A 21,486-nucleotide genomic window follows, 5' to 3' on the forward strand; every position below is an offset into this window, starting at 1 on the left:
ACAGGATGTACACGGGACTTACAGTAGTAACTGGATCACCTCGAGCACGCCGGGAACAGAGATGACTTTATCGGGATACATTTCAATGTATGACAGCATGAATGATATCAGCTAACAAATGGATATAAAATCACAACACCCCGATTGGCAAATCGAGTTGCAGGTAATGAGCCAAATGATACCTGACTCATGCATGTAATGTCGTTAGGAGAGGGGCGCTATTGATTCTTCTTGTAATTCGGTAAGTTAAGGCGAGAATAAAAGTACAGTTGTTACGTAAGCGTGAGGACATACATCTACAACTTTGTGAGTGCGAAAGCACAATTCGAGAGGAGCAACTCCCAGTGCAAACACGTTTACCTCACAGGCGTCTTTCAAATGCAAAATTCAATATCTACAAGAGACGTGCGACTGAGCAGGAGACAGACAGACAACGGGAGAGCAGCCGGGAACACAGTTAAAAGATCCAGCTGACATCAGTAAGAACATGAGCGCTTTGCCTGGAGTGCATTAACACACACTTACTGCAGCGACAGATGTAAAGGTGTAAGCTGTAATGGCCACTTAATAAAAATCCATCTCATATGCCCACCTATGTTATTTAAGGGCCTCCTATGCTATTAACTCTGAAGAGTTCCTGTGTTTATTTGCTTTGAGGGGGAGTGCTTCTCCATTTCCCCCGTGGGAGAACAATGAGGTCCCTCGTTATGTCCATTAAAATGCAGCCTTCTAATGAGCAAAGAGGAGAGGAAGTTATTGTGCTTTCCTGTGATTTCTGCTCGCTGCTATTGGAAAATATTATACAGCCTGTTCAGCATGAGATGTTGTGGCCACGGAGATTTCTCCTTGAGGGTGCTCGGTTTAGGAACGGCGACAAATTGAAAACCCGAGTCGTGGCATTGGGGAGTCACTTCGAGTCGTCACGTGGGACGCACCAAGTGATTCATTATGTGGCGCCCAGCGTTCTCCGGGGAAAGGGTGTAAATGAGACTCAAACCAGGGCATCACATGACTAACACAGGTTAATGACATCCAGTGGTACCAGAAAAAAAAAAAAAAAGGCAACACATGCTCTTGCCCAAAGGACAAAACAGATCAATTTCCATTCACTGCCAACACAGCATGTTTGTACAGTGTAACTCAGTGTTTCATCATCATGGTTACTAAAATGGTCACGTGGGCTGATTCCTTGAACATTTACAGATTAATTTTTTTTACAAAAGTTTTGTAAATAAAAAACAACTGCATTTTTCCAAAATCCTTTCTTACTTTCTAAGCACTGAAACATCCTGAATGGAAACCTCTGTTTAATGCATCCATCTGCCTCCAACATGGGTATTGGTATTCTGGTTACTTTTAGCCAACATTAATCTGTTCAGTTTGGGTTTTAATTATGAATATATATTAATAAAATCTAATCAGGGTGCGATTTGCATCACCCTCTGATCTAAATTTCCCTGGTTCTTTTAGAAAAATATTATTGCATACTCCTTATTGTCTGATTTCATACATTTGTATCAATTTTTTTTTTTTTTTTTGCTTCTATATTTGGGAGAAACTCTGGGTAAACAGAAGTAGAGATCCTGAGTTGGACTCAGGATTATGTGGTCTAAAGATGAATTTACGTTGTGGGTTTCAAATTGCTTGTCATCTTAGAAATGTATGTCATGTGTGTTCTTGAATATATTTTTATTCCAGTTTTATTTCATTTATTTTTAATAATCCCAGTTTATAATTACCTTTTTTTTAATAATTTCCTTGTCTGCACTTGTGTTGCCTGATTATCTTTGCGTCAATCATCTGTGAAACACTCGAAATTCTCCTTCGTGCCTCCCTGACAGGTGCCACACAAAAAGAAGGTTTCTTTTTTTTCTACAGTTACAATTACCTTGGCTTCTAGTCAGATTGTACATCCTTTATTTTTTCACGAGCGACAAGGTGTGTAAGCTGCATGTGTTTTGTCTGATTCTGCATGTGTCACTGTGGTCACCACTCCCAGGTCATTTGCATTTGAAAAAAGGATCTGAACAAACAACAACTTCAACAGAACAAAAATATCTAAGGAGTAACAGTGAACAAAAAAAAAAGAAAAGAAAAAAAAAATCAGCAAAACAAGCCCGGGTTGTAATGTTGTTGTGGCAGTTGTGTCTGTCAGTCTCTGTTTCTGTTGGACTCTTAAGGCGTGTTGTCAAATCAAAGTGTGAATTCAGCGACAGTTTGAGCTGGCGGAGGTTGACGAAGAAAAGGTGGCACATGTCTGTATCTGTTAAATCATTTCTTTGAGAAATTTTGGGTTTGACATAATTCACACAAGCTACCTTGCATTACATTGCAGGAAGGTTTTTTTTTAAATTATTATTAATTATATCTGTCCATCATAATAAAGCAAAATAAAATAGTTAAAACATCCAATTGTTTACTTTTAAGAATTTGTATAGATGCACCATCCTTTCTGACCTTTCTTGTTGGTTTGATTAATCCCCTTTGATCCTGGTGTTTGTCATCCAGCACACGCCAAAAGATCAGTAATTATTCACAGTCGACGGGCGCATCGTTTGTTATAGCGGCGGGGCGGAGACTTGCTCCATTCTTTACACAACACCATTAAGAGGTTATTAAAGTCTGTTTATCAGAAAACATACAATGTGATGTGTGCCCTCTAATGCAGTGGTTTCCATCCTTGGGTCTCGGACCCGCTTGGGGACCGCAAGACAACACTCGAGGGACCAGAGGTATTGCCTGTTCTCGGGCTCTTGCACTTGTCCTACTTTGAGTCTGTGTGGAGTTATCATGTTTTTCTTGTGTGTGGGGGTTTTAACTACTCCAGTTTCCTCCTAAAAACAAGTTTGAAGTTTTGGTGACTCTAAAATTGCCCATAGTGAATTAATGGGATTGAGGCAAAATCACACTTTCAAGAACATAAAATAGACTGGGGGAATTTCACATTGATTTTGGAGCCTTGTGCTTTTTTTTTTGTTGGTGAGAGAGAATGTATCTGCCACGATGTTGTTTGATTACAATGTTTTGACTCGTCCAGGTCTGGAAGAGTGGGGGCCACTCTGTGGACAGGGAAATAGGTTGGGAGTGTATCTGTGACTTACACACAAATTGAATTATTATTTTTGAACAATAATTCCTGTCTGAAGGTCAATTTATCTACATTTAAACCGCAGATCAATTCTGATTACTCTTTCAATACTGTGTTACTAAAACCAAACAATAAAAATGAATCGAACCGTGTGAGTTAGGATATAGTAAGTTAAATTAGTGACCACAAATATTCTCAAATATCCTTGTGGGAGACGTACTATCGGATCCCCATCTGATTATTGTGTCCTTCACAATGCTCTTTTTTTCCTATCCAAGCTCCATATGACCACAAATAATGAATGGACAGCGAACACTAACAAGTGCCTCCCGAGCATATAAATGTGTCTTTTTACAATTTATGTAAATTTGTGGTGTATAGTTTACAGTGAGTAACTGTCCGTCTGCCATAACACAAGTGCAACGATGTTTGTTGAGCTGCTCCGTAACAACAAATGCACAATTGAACCTTCTTTACATGTCGTCACAGAAACTGAAAACATCTAAAGATACAATTTGTGTTTTTTGCTGATGTGCATGTGCAGGAGGAAACGCTGGGCTTGTCGTTGTCACGTACAGGCTGGCCGGGTGATGTGATAAATAATCAATATTTGCATTGCTTTGGTCTTTACAAAGGATTTGTGAAGGTGGCCCTGACATCTTGCTTTATGGAAATTAGCAAAGCACAAGCAAGACAAGAAAGCACAAGTCAATGGCAATTGTCACCTGCTTTCAGCCGAAACAGACACTGACACACAAGTTAGTGAAATTTAATGTCACTATTTAGTCTAAAATACATCCAGTTTGACAGTAGGTGGGAGTCTGAGACCTATGCACTGGGAGAACATGCAAGCTCTTCTCAGAAAGGCCCTCAAGCCCAACCAAGAGAAATTATTCAGGAAACAGTTCAAATCACTACACGTCTGTTCAACGCTGAAACACGACAGTTTGAATGGAGCAAGTGGAAGTTTATCCACAAACCTCCAATTTAAATTGTTTTTCTAACATAAGTTATGGCGAGAAGCTACAAGGGTCATATCTCGCCACATTAATTTTTTTTTGTAAATTTATTTTAAAGAATGTGTCTTTAAAATGTTTTGCAACAAATAATCATGTTTGAATGTAGGTTTTTTTTTTTTTTTTTATGTGTTTGCTGCTGGTTTTTAAGAATCATCTGCACTGAGCTCCCAAAGCCACTGAAGATGTGTCTGTTGGCAAACGTCTTAAAAGCGATTATTTAACTTAAACAGGATGTGGTATTTAGACTGACCTGAAGTGTTAATACCACGAGTGTGGGCAGGCTGCGCTTCTGCATCATCAAAATGTGCCAACAGGAGGCAAAGACTTCAGTCAGGGACCTTCACTTTGCTTTTAAAAATAGAAAATGTATCATTTACAGGATGCAAGTTGCCTGTTGTGATGCTAATTGTGTGGCGAGTGGGCCGACAGTGCTTCACCTGACATTTCTGTGTGCACTCTCCACTATTTAATGTAGGTTTCTTGACGCCATGTGCCATAAATCTGTCCCTTGCACCGCGATTTTGAAGACACAAAATCGTTTTATAATGGAGCTATATTCTCATGTGAAAATTACAATATTGTTTCCTATTTAAATTCTTATTTTTTCATTCTAGCGGGAGGGCTTTGCTACATGTCATTTAGTTTTTTTGGAAAGCATATTAGCCCGAGTGCTCTAAAGTCCCACATTCATTACCCGATCAATACAGCAGACACAATAGTAAATCTTCGACAGTGGAGTGAATCTTTGGATCTGTAAACTTCCATTTCTGTTTTCCAATTACTTTGCTTTGTGTACTGCAAAAATACCTCCACCAGGAGGAATGTGTGAGAAAAACTAGGCTGCAGGAGTGATTTTCCTCATATAATCCCCACAGAAGTACAGTGCATTAGGTAATACTTCTGTGTGAAATATCACCAGATTTATAAACCCACATCATAAAGTGAATCTGCATTACAGAAGCAGGGGTCCCATTGCTCCCAGAGTCTCCTATGATTTTTCACAAAATCATGGATGAAAGTCTGGAGCTCGGTATGTTCACTGAATCAAAACTTATGCGTGACATAGCAAACTGCCTTCTGAGAAGCAATGGGCAATATGTGAAGTGGTGGGGAAAGATAAAATTGAGTTATAGCAACAATAACGTTGTTATTATGATACCTTACACTGCAGCAAAATTCTTTCTGGAGGATATTTTCCCTATCACATGAAAGGCAGCATGTTGATGTTGTTCACAATGTTTTGGGAACCAGGATTGGCCCTATTTCTATTTCTGGAATACTGCTATTATTTATGAAGTTTAGTGTTTTTCTTCAGGGAGAGCTGAATGCACTATGAAGTACAAAGGTCTGGACTCACTTAGCTCACAGTGAATTGTTTGCATCCTGTCATGGCAGTGGAACGCTCGCTTGAAGGATTCTAAAAACAAGTGCTCTACAAAAATGTAACCCAATCCGAGGCTGATGGACAAACAATGTTGGAGCCACTCTGATTTCTTTTTATTCCCCCCACTCATGTCAGTGATTTTGGCCACCCTGTGCTCTCCTCAACTCTTCTTAAGGGACATTGCAAATATTTTATGTATGTTTTATTCGTTATAAACCACTATCTTCAGTATGAAGGCCAACCATGGTTTCTTTTTCAATTTGTTATTTACATTGATGAGAAATTTGATAATGGGAGCAATAATGATGCTGCCGCAGCGGATGATGATGATGATAATGGTGATGATGATGACCGCAGTGTCTGGGTTATCTGTACTTTCTGTCACTCAACACACTCGTTGCGCTCCTTCAAGCTGTGCCATTATAACCGAACGGTGGTTCAGTCTTGACATTTTGGTGTTTTGTTCATCGCTGTGTGAATATCAGTGGATACCCTGAACCACATCAGTCCCATTTCCCACGTATGGTTTTGCAATTTGTTCGAGTGGTATATCTCCCCATCCATTTTCCACATTAAAAGGCATCTTCTTGCATAACTACTTTTTTTTCTTATTTTTTTAAATTAGACATCTGATCAGAAAAAAATCCCAAATTATTGCTCGAGAAAGTTCTAATATCTGGAAATAAACCCACGTTTTTGCACTTTAGGTTGAAGTTCCCTGATAAGGTTTTCAGTTAGATATCAGAAATCAGGTTAAAACATTTATCAATGATTTTTTTTTTTTTTTTTAAACCTATTCTATAAACAATAACTGTCAACAAGTACTGGTGATGTATGAAGCTTTCACGTGTTTTAAAAAAGGTGACAATACAATTAATTGCATTTAAACCTTTGCCAACTGTTCAAACTAACTTTCTCGCTTTTATATTTAAGCAATTAAGTATTCAAAGTAGTAACTTTAGTGACTCACCACACACACCCAATGCACAAAAATTACATTATATACAATACACACTGCACCTTTCAAGGTCACGCTAAGCTTCCTAACTTCCTAACAACACTGGAATCATGTTTTAAAAGCTAAATTCTTGCACCAGGCAAGACTGTTGCAACAATAATTTCCCCCAAAGTCCAGTAACTTGTTTTCTCACTCAATGTTTACAGACAGCTTCTAAAAGAAGAGGTGATGCTGCACAATGGTAAACATGGACCAGGCTCAACTTTTTTGTGATGTGTTGACAACATCAAACTCGAAATGACCTAATATTTTCCATGAAATGGTACACTGTCTGATATGTCAGTGATGTTATGGCCAGCATCCCACAGTTTTTGGAATTGAGATTTTACATCATCTCTGCGGAAATATACCGTGCCAACAAATATAGTGTGTACTGTATATTGTAACAGCAAGTCTTGATTTGCTGTTGAGCAACACAAGTCAGGAATGTATCTCATGGAAGTCAGTAATAGAATAGAATTGTCGACCTTATTTTCCAGACTATGAGTCACTTGTTTTTGTTGTCGTTGGCCAAGTTTTATTGGTACGGACCACGAGATAGCACTGTATGACAATAGTGCTCCAGAACAATTAGAACCATATTTGAAAAACTGGATGAGTCCTTTACACATGTGCGACTTAAATGTTTGCTTTTTTCTTCTTCTTCATAAAACATGTCTGGATGGATGCAACTTGTGGTCCTGAAAACACAGCATATTTGGAAGAAGATATACACAGATAAGTGTCTGTGAGTCTACCTCCTGGGTACTGTACCGGATCAGCAAATATAGCAAGTCATACTTTAATAATGTGCCTTGTTGCAACAAGAAACTTTTCCAGTGGGAAGAAAAGTGTCTCCTAACGCGTTAAAATACTGCACTGCTGCTATTTGTAAGATTCAAAGACACATGGTGTCGCTTTTACCCTATATTAATGCTTCTCTTTCCCGTTGCCTGAAGTCTCGAAATCAAATGGAGGAGCAGGAAATGTTACGTTAACGACTGTTTCACATGTTTTGTATTTACTGCTCTATTATCTGTCATGACGCAAGCTGTTTTGAGAAAGAACAACCTGATGAAGAAACAAAAGATGAAGGTAGATTTGTTCTGGGGTTGACTCAGTCGTGTAAATGTCTTTGAAATCGCGAGCGCTGACTTATATGGTTTGCGTGAATGCCAACGTCTATGTAAGTGAATGCCAATGTCTGTTTTCTCCCTCGCGCGTCATGTTTTGGACACATTTCATACGACACCCCACTCTTCTGCTGTCTATACACGCCACTGCTGTTTCCAATGGTTTGTAATCGTACATAAAACATTATGGTGTAGCTGCAGGGTGGCTCATTGAACCACAACATTCAAGGCATACAGTGTATACTTCGAGATGGCATTTCAGCAACACAATTGTTTTTTGGGTTGCAGACAAAAAAAAGAAATCTAAGTGGTTCCCCCTGTTCTACTGTGTCCCTCCTTGTGCCCTGAACAATTACCCTCTCCCTTCTGTTGTTTTGCAGCCTGTATTGATGTCTACTGGACACACTCCAATGTACACCTCCGCGGTTTCCACACTGGTAAGAGTACAGAGATCCACGTGACGTGAAAGTTACCAGTGTCGTCCCATCAGTCGTCGTCATCTGTGTTTTTTATCCCCGTGTCCTCGTCTTTTGTCGGGTTTGTTGTCCCTCAACTGTCTGACTGTCTGATCGCAAACAGACAGCTGCCCATTCATCACCATTTTATCTGTAGTGCCAGAGTATGAGGTCATCTGTTTCCTGATCATATCAGTGTATTCATACTCATTGTCATTCAAATCTCCTTTGCTTAACAGATTTGTTCCGCTTGTGCGCAGAGACCGCTCTTTGGACCTGTGACAACATAAATTATACCGGAAAACTTTTAATGCTAAACTTCCAAAGCATGTTAATGTAGACATCTTTTATAGTTTGCCCATTTAGTTCTGGAGCAGAAAAACCCGCTTGTTGTATTCATGTCTCTGCAGACATATATTTGAAGTGGATATTCATCAACATCGGTAATTTGGCCTGGATTCAACGCACACGCCAATAGAATCACTGGAGCAATACCCATCATGCCATCAAGACACAAGTGGTACATAGAAGATGTCATGTTGTCATGTTGCATGGGAAGGATTGATGTCTTTCTGTTGCAGACAGAAACCTGTAGGTGTCAGTGTGACACTGTGCTGACTGACTTTCACAACCTTGAAAAGATAGCTGTGTTGCTCTCAGTAGTGCATTTGTATGATCATATAGGTTGTGCCTCAGGAGCTATTAAGTGCTTCTATGAATTTAATGGGAGAAGAGTGCGTTTAATCATATCAATCCTATGTAAGTGTAAAGTCTGAACCACAGAGGTACAAATGTATTTTTAAGTAAAAATCACTTTAATTAGCTGAATGTATGTTTCTCTGTAACCACCAACTTGTTGTCTACATGTGCTTCCTGTCTCTGAACATCCTGCCACCTGATGATGCATGCAGATTATTATACTGTTTAACATCACGGACCTTCTGCAGTCCTCAGCATAAAGTCATCAGTGAGAAAAATGTGGATAGTTTCTCATACATATACAGAAGTGCAGCCTTCTGCAGATGCATTCATTCAATTTTCCACTCTGTTTGGCTGATTTGTGTACCGGCTTCAAGATGCATTGCAGCAATGCCTTTGTGTGTGGACGTCTTTGCAGCCGGGGTTGCCTGTTCAGTTGTCATTGATGTGTAGGCGGGGTGTCGTCAGTCTGTCTCCTTATTGCTTTAATGGTGTGGGGTTTGCCAGTACCACTCCAGGACCCATTGATTTATGGGTGGGATTGTCTCTGGAAGCACTGCAATGGTTTGGCAAGTGAGACGAGGTCCTTGGGTTATGTACATGATTTAGCAAAGAGGTGCTTTGGCTTCAAATGACATCATGTTTTTAAACTCATTGTGCAATGTAATTGGAAGTCTTTCTTTACTTCTCATCCACACAGCAAATAATGTTTTTCATCGATCTATGTTCACGCTGATGAAATATCTGTGCTGCTAACGCAGTAGTTGTCTTTTGAAGTCTGCATAAATACATAGATGATGTGATTTTACATGCTTGGTGCGCTTCCTACTGATGACTCAAAGTGATGTTTTAACATAAATGAGCATCCATATACAATGCAGGCACTGAGAATTTCCATTATCTGCCTTCTTGCCCTGAAATGATATGAAAGACTAAGTCTGGGCTAATGAGCTCAATCTTACCTCAACAGTATTCCATAAAATGCATTGGCCTACCTTTGCTCAGACTCCAGTGGGAATTTTGTTATTGAGCGAAGCATGGCTTCCCTTGCTTGTGTGTGAATGTGAAGGAAAATGGATAAAACTTTATTCAAAGCTAATCAGTCTGTGAATCGGCATCAATTCTCTATATTGCAGATGAAATTTGCACAAGTAACTATACCCTGGTGGCGATGCTTTATCTCTCTTTCTTTTCATAGCATCCACCCATGAACAGAGATTTGTCTCAATTGTCCCATTCTATAGGAGACTGATTTTTTAACAATGTGTGAGGTACATTTATTGTGACAGATTCGATCTCTTGAGGTAACACCACACAGCATTTATCATTGCCATTTATCCCTCGCCTGACGAGCCAAGAGTGACAACCAGCAGGCGCAAAGTACCTGAGCACTCCCACCAACCAAGTTTATGTTATAGTCTGTCTCATCTGATGAAAACGTATGCATATCACTATCCCTTGTCTCTGGCCTTATATCTGGCCTTATACTTAACGCTTCTCACACAAACTCTCCTCAGACAGAACAGTCAGCTCTTCTGAGACGTGTCTGTGGCTTAGCACAAATACAGGTGTTTTTATCGTAAGAATTGAATTACTGTTTTCTGTGGTGTTTCCCCAAGAGCTCGCCATCGCACCCTCCCCTCTAAGCTCTGCACTCTTGTCTGGTCTCTATCTTCATTTTCTCTTTCCTCCTTACTTTTCTTTAATAAATGTTTAAATATGTCCCTGCAGCTTCGGTGTAATTACTGTGCAGCCGAAGCTCAGGTCCTCTGGGAGGGAGAGGAGGGAGGGAGTGAGAAGGAAGAATATGCATGTTGAGAGAGCGAGAGCTGTTAATATTGAATTGTGAAGCACAGGACGGTGAGGTCCTTGCGATGGGAATGGTGAGAAAATGAGATAGGTTAATGGGGAGGGGGGGGGGGGGGGGGGGGGGAATTTTATTTAACAGAATGAGAATGTCAGCCGACAGCTTGTCCTTCAGCATGTCCTTACATAAGTCTGTGAATGTGTATGGGTATGTATGCGTATTACACGCCTGTCGATCCATCTGTCCGCCTGTCGAGAGAAAGCTTGAGTGAGTTGATGGAGGAAAAAAGCTCAGTTTAAAAAAAAGAAGAAAAAAAAAGAATCCTACACACTTTCCTGTATAGCTGGTGTGCCCTTGCAAGGTTGCCATTTCAAAATGTATTCAGGGTAAAGAAAATCAGCTACACTTTCACATTTTCAACACACTTCTCTGGCTAAGTTGTCTTTCAAGAGTTTTTCCTTCAATGGTGCTGAATCAATTCACTGCTGAAAAAAACAGCAGAAGCTCGCAGTCTTTATGAAGGTCTTCAATGTATGATATTGCATTATTTACAAAATCATGTCCCAGTACTATGAACTTTAGAAAAACATTTTTTTAATCTATTTCCATAAAAATGCCAGTGCAGCTTCACCTATTGACTGAGCACGAAGATTGTTTGGATTTGCATTTGTTTGTGAAGCAGCTTGAACTGCAGCAATGCACACAGCACCTATACCTAAAACAAATGGAGGAACAAACAAGACAAATGATCAGATGTCAAGTGACATTTTTCCACTTTTCTTGTCACAACTGTGTCTCGCTGTCATCACTCTGACTGCCTGTGGAACTGGGGCTTACAAGCCTCCAGTGCCCTCTCGCTTTCAAGCGCTCCTTTGGACGATTCTGGACAGTTTGAGCTGCTTGTCCTCCTAAGTTCAGCCAATGTATAACCCCCCCACCCACCCAGCCACCCCCCCTCCCCTCTCACATCACCCGTGCCAACATTATACAGAGAGACAGCTAAGTAATTGCCATCAAACTTTCCTGCGCGCTCCTCTTTCCCTGAGCAGCGGGGATGGGAGGGGTACAGTACAGCAGCAGCAGAAAATATGAACTGCATTCTCGCTGAGCACAGACCAGTAGCAGGGAGGCTCCGCTATCGCAGTCCTTTGCTACAGATGACGGCCAAGGAAGGGATTTTTTCTATAAAGGCTTGTTTTCGTGTTTTGGATGGGTGATTTTTGACGACAGGACAAGTCGGTCCCAGATATTAACGAGCAACACTGACAATGACAAATCTTTCAAACGCTGGCGGATGAGGCTGGAATTCTCCACATTGAATCTCCTGCACCGGCTCAGCAAAAGGAAGATCCAAATTGGATTGTGCACTTTTTTGTGAATATGGATTTTTAAATGTCGAAATATATTCCATGTCAGAAGCATTGCTTTGCTGGGTGGATTTAATGGAGTGCAGTGGGTATATGCTTGGTTGAAACAGATATAATCTAATTGAGGCGTTTTGGTTTCTGAGCATCTGTGATGACAGGGCCAAGCTCTGGTGGCTCACTTCGCCTTAATAATACTCCAGTGGGACTCAGTTCCATTTTTAACTGCAGACAATTGTACAGTGTTGTCTACTAGCAGTCTCCCAGTGGGCGTGTATGTTGTCTTGGAGGGTCAGGAGGGTTTTCACCCCAGTATCCACGAGTTACATCCTGGAACTGAAAGATAATGTTCATGTCTGTGTGGTACGCCAAAAAGATGGGCTGCCGATTCCTCAACAATGTCTGGAAGGCCAAGAAACACCGGCATCATAAGATGGTAGGCATGTTTCAAACATGTTGACATGCTTTGTTTTTGTTTTTTTTACTTACCATGACTGTGTCTCAATATATTTGGTAAAACCTTCATGCAGATGCCAATGTCAAAGCGTGTTGTGTTTTATGGTTTCTGAGGCATTGTATAATGTGCCTGCACAGAAACAAACCTCAGTTCAAAGCTGTGGCTGCACTTAAAAGGCCCATTCTGAGTAATGAAATGTGTTAAGACTAATCAAATCCTGCCCAGGCCCTGTGTGCCAGGTAATAGATGTTTGAGTCCAGTTGGAATGGTGTAAAGAAAACTTTGTGATCGTTCATCTATAGTCTAAACAACGTGGAGAATAGTTCTGCACCTAGCCAAACACAGACACGCACGCATACCAATGACAAGCCAGTCATTGAGCATAGATGTGCAACTATATGCATATGTAACTTCTAAATTAACCTCTATCACTTCCTGCATTAAGGCCCACTCAGAGTTAGAGGATGCTAATTGACTGATCTGACATCTAGAAATCACTGCTCTCCAATAAAGCACTTGTGTTTTTATGTTGGCATTACTTTAGCACCATTTTACAGCACTAAAGAGGAGTTAGTCTGAAGTCCTTGGTACTGTTATCCCTCTGCACCCTGGTTTCAGCAAGAGCTAAAAATGTGCAATATCCATTATGCTTGACCAATCAGTTATTACTGTCACACCTCCCCTTCACTTTTTACTTTATCAAACACATAAAACTTGACATTGCGTATTTCAACAGAGGTCGTTGTCTCGCTAGATGTGTTTTACATGTTAAAGGAAAACTGTGCAGAATGTGTAGTGATAAAGCCTCATGTAACCTTTGGTGTTTGTCAAGTGTCAGTAACACATGCTATCCTCCTCTCCTGTTACACTGGACCAAATGAGTCCAGGCCAAAACACTCAATGTGTCGAATTATAAAGAGAAATTGACTAATACATGGCTTTATTATAATGTAGACATGAATTCCCAAATAGATCACATTTGAGTTCATTTCTCTTTGTTTCCGTCCATCGTCTGCACAGCTGTGTCCACCTTGGGGTGGTCGAGTGCTGGCGCCGATCCCAGCTGATTATGGGCAGAGGCAGGGGGTACTCTGGACAGGTCGCCTGTCCATTGTTTGTTTGAGAATTCATAATTAGCAGATAAGCTTGTTTGCCTATAAATCCAGCAGAGCCCAGTCGTGGATAGCTGAGCGCCGGCTCTGCCTGTAAAGACGTGGCAGGGGACGGGCTGGCTGAATAGGTGGTGCTAAAATATAGGTGGGCAGGAGCAGCCAAACGCTGTAAATCCTAACAGCCCCTGTGGTTGAGAGACATGACAGAGAAGAGAGAGAGGAGAGAGGGCTCTGACAAAGTCCCTGCAGGGAAACTGCCTGCACAAGGCTTAGATTTCTGCTGGCTGCACTCATTATTTCTCTCTCCAGATAAGGATGAATTTGACGTAATGTTCAACAGCACCGCCCATTGGATACAGTTCCACATTGAAGCCCTGCGCGACACTGGTGCAATCCAACAGTGAGCAGTCACAGTTTTCTGGCATCATGTGAAGAACTTTGGAATAGTGTCATATCTCCACTTTATGTGTTTAACTATTATTTTGGTAGGTATAGGTCCCATTTCACAATGATGACAATTATTTCCAAAGACGTGTAGAGAAGAAGCCTTGACACCACTTATTTGGCATTTTAGAGCGCATAAATCACATAACTTGAATACAATATCAAATACAGCATTAAAAAAATAAAGCCATCAATGTCACCAGGTAAACATGGGCTTTGTTTTTTTTTTAATCTCTTAATGAAGCTGGGTCAACCTTTTGGAAATTTGGTTCACCTTTAGTTCTTGCTTTGATAAATCCTTAGGGGGAAAATGCAGGGATCATGATTTGGTGCAAATCTTTAAACTAAATCTTTCTGAAGCAACCTGGGCAGTTAAACGCCTTGCTCAGGGAACCACGGCAGTGAATCATTGGGTGGGGGATTCAATCCAGCAAACTTTCAGGTAAATTTCTATCATTTCTGATTACCTTGAAGCAATAATCCGGCATTAGACTGGAACAGTGCAACAGCTCATTGAATGATACAGCAATACAGCTTTGTGCACACATGATTAAGACATCCGATTTGGAGAGACTATTAACAGTGAAGCACAAGTTACTATTCAAAGTCTTTTATTTATATTTTCATTAAATAGTTAGTTAGCATACTGTCCAAATAAAAAAAAAGAAGACATAATTACAGTACAGCCTATTTTTGCCTTTAAGAGCCTGCCAATCACTCTTCATCCAAAGGCCTCAATAGGACATTTTAGCTAATCTCTGTCTATTAATAGATACTTGCAGGTCTGCACACTGTGATTATGTGAGTAGTGGCATTGGATTGATGGCATGAATAAAATGAGAGAACTAACTAAAGCCTTTCAGTGTTGCTTTTCATTTCAAGGACTTTATCAAGGACATTTCTCTGAATTAACTACATTTTGCTCTCTCACTTCACTGTGCGAGCCACCAAAAGGACATTAATCTCATGTTATTTACTTTTTGCTTCATTTGATTGGTGGCCAAATGTTAAGCACAGTCAATGAAAGGCTTGTCCCTGACAGGACGGATGCTTGCATTGGGTCAATGCAGCTCAAACATGTACAGATGTGAACAGTATATCAAGTTTGATTCAGATGGGTTCATAAAAAAAAATCGAAATGCACATGGTCACTTCTTTCAGTTCAATATGAATAGATAAGAGAGAGTAAGAGCCTGAGTAAAGAAAATAACTCACCATAGCATGACATGAAGATTGCTGGGTATGAATGTGAAATTGTGTTCAGTTTGACAATGTTGTTGTTTATAGTGTGTGTGTGCATGTGTGTGTGTGTGTGTGTGTGTGTGTGTGTGCGTGTGTGTGTGTGCGTGTGTGTGTGTGCGCGTGTGTGCGTGCGCGTGCGTGCGCGTGTGTGTGTGCGTGCATGCGTGCATGCGTGTGCGTATCAGAGCTGTCAGGTCTGTGAAGGTCAGCAGGCTGATTTTATGCTGCTGTTTGCTATTCTGTAAGCGCTTTAGATGCACAGTGTCTCTCACATGCTAATCAGCGAGGTAAAGAGCAGCAGCAGAAAGAAAGAAAAAAAAAACAGGAGTTTGCCCAGGAGACTCTGTTCTCTGAAGAGTGCTGTACGTAGCAGTGTATTTACGTCTTTCAGCATCAGATACCTTGATGATGAGCGGTAATCCTCAAAGTATGGAAGCATATACAACAAAAAGGATTAAAAGAGGATGAATAACGACTGAGTGTTGAGGTTAACTGTGACACTTCAGAAAAGCTGATAGAAGAAAAGTGTCTTGGTGGATAAACCCAAACCACGCTGATGAGAAATCCAGTCTCCCCACTGCATTTCTGCCTTTTCTACCGTCCTTTGTTTCGCTATGTTTCTGATGAATAGCTTGGTGAAATGTTAAGCGTCCATCCTGCTTCACAGATCCTAAATGGGTGCCATATGGTTCTGGACGAAAACTGGAGAATAACCTATCATCAAACAAGCTGGCATTACACTCATTGGGGATAATTAGACTAACTGTGTGGTCTGTCACTGTCTTGTTACCAAAGTTGCTGTGTCTTCATCTTTCTTCAAGCATGCTGGGAAATTGCCACCATGTGCTTGTCGGCGTGGCTGCATATGAATTACTGAGTGGTTGGTTGTGAAACGACTCCATATGAGATAGATAATAACAACTGAGTGAGGAGCAGTGCTCTCTATCCTTTAGCAGAGTGACAACCAAAGCAAAGTGAGTTATCGCTGTCGTTATCACAGCTCAGAGTTAGAATGGCCCTCGGTCTTGGCTGTAGGTTTCAGGGCTACGCTGAGAGCCCATCTAGGAGCCGCCTCATTTTTAAGTTGTTTCTGCTACTTCGTAACATGGCCTCTTCTCTGTCTGCCTCCAGGGAAACACTCCTCCAGTGGTGGTGAACACTGACACACTCGATGGCTCCCCATACGTAAGGATTATGTTTAATCTTCACTTCATTATATTAATACATCAGGCTCAAATGTGCAGCTAACTTAACTGCCTTCACATTCAGCCTTAGTTTGCGGTTGAATTTCATTTCTTTCCCCACATCCAGGTAGTTTTTTACTCATTGTTCTAATCTGATTGATAAGAGTAATTAAATGATATTCCCTTATAATTAAAAAAAAAAAAAAAACTTTCTGTGTTGGATTTACATTTGATGGAACAGAAATATGACTTCTGATTTGAGTTTTTAATAATGCCGTTTCTAAAATCAAAGTTGAACATATTCTTGAGAGTTGCGTGGGATTAGAGATTGAGGTTTCACAGAGCAGATGTGTTTTGTGTGTTGTTTTTTTTTTGTGCCCCACTACAACACTTGGAAAAGTTCTTTTCTAGGTCAGACACCAAAACACAGAAGTCTAAAGTTTCTTAAATTCTCTCTTCCTCTGGGATTCTCTTAATTGCATAGGAAAAGCTGATGAGCTGCTAAGTTGTTCATCCACAACACAAATTAGTCTCAAGGAATTGTGCTGCAGTTATCCACCAGGCACTATATAGGTTCACACAAGAACATTCAGCCTACTGGAAAAATACTTAAACAAAGGTAATGAGGTCCACTATCTGAATTGCAATGTATTGATTTGTATTGTAGCTGCAGAATTGTAAAAATCTAGGAATATTGAAGTGCAATCATAAACCAATGTCATTTTTTGACAGGTGAATGGGACAGAAGGAGAAATCGAGTATGAGGAAATCACACTGGAGAGGGTACGTTTGGAAATCTGCTCGTGCTTCCATAGTTCTACCTCAATTATCATGGCCCATGTGCAATCAAATTAAAATCCTGTCTTTGTTGTCTATTCATGCAATGTGTCTTGAGAAAAACTACATTGGAAAAAAAACACAGCAGGTCAATGCAGTAGAAAAAAAAACTTCTGATTACTTTCTGTTCATGTAAACAGGACAATCTGTTCTCCCAATCAGAATGTCAGATTGGCTGAAAAAGTTTTTTTTTTGTTTGTTTCTGGACTCCAAAGGTGTCATAACATGTACAGCCTAACCCTGATTGTACTCAATAACTGTGTGTTTTATCTGCTGCTCCAGGGTAACTCAGGCTTGGGCTTCAGCATAGCAGGGGGAACGGACAACCCTCATGTGGGTGATGACCCAAGCATCTTTATCACCAAAATCATACCGGGAGGAGCTGCTGCTCAGGACGGACGGCTGAGGTAGAATCTCCCACAACGAGGCTACAAGCTCAAAGCGGAACTACATGCATGCATGCTCCTACACCCAAGAATTTGGACATTCATATTCAAACCAGGAAACACACTTAGAGGATAAGCTTTCCAAAGAAAACATCCAGTCCTAAGTGTGAAGCAATGTTAAACCAGACTACAGTGCACTGACTGTCCATTCTGCTCAACATTCACTTCAGGTCCGATTGTCTCAGACTCAACTAAATTGTCATGTTTGCTGTTGTTTGAGGTATTCAGAGCAAAAAGAAATCCATAGCAAGTTTAACAGAGGGGCATGGACTTGTAAAATAAGTTTTAAAACTGACACCACATCAATGAAAGGCTGTTACATAAGGTTTTGTTCTTTGGTACCAAATGAAATGTGGTAAATTCAATATAACAGAATTTAATCCTCGTGTTTCTTCTTTTTTCCACTCTGAAACAATGATAAAATGAAAAACTAGAGAAAAAAAGTCGCTTTGTCCAATTATTCTGCATTAAACAAGACATGTTCAGAGCCATCCGTCTCTTTACAGCTGACCTATAATCAGAAATGCCTTCACAGCCTAATACAGACATTTAAAATGCACATTTGTCTTGGCTTTCACTTTTTGTCACAAGCAACATATCTTAAATACAGTAAAGGAAATTCAATGAAAAGGCTATGAAGAGAATTTCATTGCATCTCTCAGTTAAAATCTTTCTTTCAAAGTGACCTTCTGATTTTATTTAAAAGAAAACCGCTGAAAATCAAAGTAGAAAAGCCTGTTACAGTTCTGTGAGTGTAGTTTCTCATTATGCATTTCCATTAAGGTTATATGAGCAGTTTTCTACCAAGGACAAAAATGGATGTTAGATGCTCCGGGGGAAAGAAAAAACATCTCAGTTCATTATAAAACTGTCATTGCACAAATATATAATATTGCCTCACAAATACCACAGTGCAACATTCTCACTCAAGACTTATTTTAGTGTGACAAATTTACACAATATCATTTTCATGTCCATAAAATATACTTTGAACCCATGAATGGAGTCAGGATAAGTATCTTGAGGCCTTGGAGGAGTAATGTGCTCTGAGAATAGAATCTCCATCAGTGAAATTAGCTCACAGGCTAATTTCACATCATATATCAGATCCTCATCATTTCTACAAAATGTTGACGTAATGACGCTATAATGCTCCTTCACAACAATACAACTCACCACTCTTTGATCTTTGATACACAGAGAGAGAAGGTGAGAAGGAATAAAACAAAGGGTGTGTGTATGTGTGTACTTTACAGCCCACAAGCCAATTCCCGAAAGAAAAGAAAAAATTGATTCCACCTGTAATGGTTGGATGATGTTCCTTTTGAAACGCATATGAAATTATTCCAATGGAGGATACGTGATAGCTATTTAGAGAAAGAGGTTGCCGACGATTCATCTGCAAGGCAAGAGGAGAAGAGGAAGGCCAGTGAAGAATATGATTGTTGAGAGGAAGGTGGATAGAAGAGACAGAGGGTAGTGGAAGAAGATGATCCACTGTGGCAACCACTACCGGGAAAATGCCAAAAGTAAAAAACTGTTGTGAAATCCTTCCTCAGGTATCGCTACAGATCGACTGTTTCCGACCTCTCTTGTGGAAGACTACGGTCAATCTCTTCACTGAAACAAACTGTAATGCTGTGTTTTCTGCGTCCTACCCATAATCTGTCTCACTCTTTCTCTCTCTCCATTTCATAGTGTGAATGACTGCATCCTATTTGTGAATGATGTTGACGTGAGGGAGGTGACACACAGCCAAGCTGTAGAGGCCCTTAAGGAGGCAGGTGCTATTGTACGCCTCTATGTTCTTCGCAGAAAACCAGCAGCAGAAAAAATCACCGAAATCAAACTAATCAAAGGGCCTAAAGGTATGTGGAAGTTTGGACTGGAGTACAACAGCTCAGCTCTTGTGGGGGCTTACAGATGCCTTATAGCCAGCTAAGCTGTGCCCTCTGGATTTAATAAATCTGCTCTGCGTTAACCCATACCTCCTTTGCTCACACTCTCGCCTCTCTCATCTTTCCTTTTCTCAGGATTAGGTTTCAGCATTGCAGGCGGGGTGGGAAACCAGCACATACCGGGAGATAACAGTATCTATGTCACCAAGATCATCGAAGGCGGGGCGGCTCATAAAGATGGGCGTCTGCAGATCGGGGACAAGATCTTAGCGGTCGGTCACTCATATGTAATAACGACGAGCTCAATCATGCAGCAATGTGCACCCACACATGTATATGTCACTAATGGACTCACATGTGCATAATCGTATATTGTGTACTTATACAAAATTGATGTATCAGAAGCCAGGGTAATTTACAGCTGTAATTTTCAAGGCCATTCATATGTTAATGGATGTGTAGGATGGCAGGAATAACTCTGGTATTGTTACATTGATTCTGAAGTGGCACTGCTGCCATCTGCTGGTGAGCAATGAGCTCAACACTAGCGCCTTCAAAATGGTGCTGGCTTTTCACTAAATGGTGTCTTAACGAAAATTGTTACCTTTAAATGGGACACAGCAACATGATATATCCACAATCATCCTGCTTGTTATCATATTAAAATTCAAGCACATGTTGACATCATTCATGGTTTAACTCCGGTTCATATGGACCCGTGCTGCTTGCCATACTGCATCTTTTCCTGTATTTCACACACCTTAACTTTAAAACATTTCTGGCAATGTCAATTATGCATATTACCTTGAGACTATTCCATAAGAGAAGCCTTGTTTTGTTTTGGGTTCAGTTTGACGTTAATGGAAATCACTGGATTAACGTTAACTTTTGTCTCATCTGTTAAATACCATGAATAATGTTTTGGAAGTTATAGTCCTTCTGGATAATTCATGTTTAGCAATTAGCCATGTAATTAATTTTAATGTGAAGTGATTAAATTATTTTAAATTGGAGGCCTGGGTTAAAATAATCAATTACATTTTATTGTCGCAGCATTAAAAATTTACTACTTTTTTTTTTTTTTTTTTTTATTGACCTGCCCTCAAAGTCATTCATTATTCACAAGCTAATATTTTGAGTGCCACTGTAGGTCAGCGGGGTGAAGTCTCTCTTGTTTGCGGTTGGTGATCTTGCCTGTGCGCTTTCCTGTGTGTCATCGCCGCTCAGGTGAACAACGTGTGTCTGGAGGACGTGATGCACGAGGATGCGGTGGGGGCTCTGAAGAACACAGCCGAGGTGGTGTACCTCAGGGTGGCCAAGCCCAACAACCTGTTCCTAACCAATTCCTACAACCCTCCAGACCTCACCAGCAGTAAGCCCCTCTTGGTTTTCTATATATATATAGTGTCTGTCTGAAGTAAAAAATAAAAATCTTCTGTATAAAGTTGTCACTGGATGTCCTGCCACTTCACCAATAGGAAACTCAATAGTTCAAAAAGATAGTCTTTAGATTTGGTACAGCAGACAATAATAGAGCACAGGGAATAACTTGTTCTTTCTAAACCACTAGAGATGAATGTGGCACTTCTGTGAAAAGTAAAAGCTGACCTAAGACACATTTTGAAAGGTTTTTTTTTTCTTTGTTTCTTTACAAATAAGCAACTTCTTTCAAACCTGAAACTTTCTTTCGTGATCAAACTTGTACCTTGGCAATAATTTTCCACTTAGCTGACCCCAGCCGAGGTGAAAGCAGGGTACGCTCTGGACTCACATCACAATCAAACATGTTCACATTCCCACCTACAGGCAATGTCGAAGGTATTTTGGAATGTGAGAAGAAACTGCGGCCCTTAGAGAAAAGCGATGCACACACAGGCAGAACATGCAAAGTTCACACAGGAAGGACCCTCCACGCCCAGA

The 21,486-nt window shown here is 40.4% G+C and overlaps 1 protein-coding gene across 1 annotated transcript in view; it reads left to right on the top strand.

The window, feature by feature from the left end:
- dlg4a (discs, large homolog 4a) overlaps nt 1-21,486 on the top strand; it is a gene marked incomplete at both ends in the record, with an annotated part of 43,696 nt that overhangs the window by 13,938 nt on the left and 8,272 nt on the right. Inside the window, 7 exons of the mRNA XM_080509456.1 lie at nt 8,002-8,058; nt 16,333-16,386; nt 17,118-17,168; nt 17,505-17,629; nt 19,367-19,536; nt 19,702-19,838; nt 20,794-20,938. Coding sequence (XP_080365582.1) covers nt 8,002-8,058; nt 16,333-16,386; nt 17,118-17,168; nt 17,505-17,629; nt 19,367-19,536; nt 19,702-19,838; nt 20,794-20,938 — 739 coding nt within the window. The remainder of the gene's footprint in view (nt 1-8,001; nt 8,059-16,332; nt 16,387-17,117; nt 17,169-17,504; nt 17,630-19,366; nt 19,537-19,701; nt 19,839-20,793; nt 20,939-21,486) is intronic.

The sequence above is a fragment of the Blennius ocellaris genome, assembly GCF_963422515.1.
Source record: "Blennius ocellaris genome assembly, chromosome: 14".
NCBI classification, from domain to species: Eukaryota; Metazoa; Chordata; class Actinopteri; order Blenniiformes; family Blenniidae; genus Blennius; species Blennius ocellaris.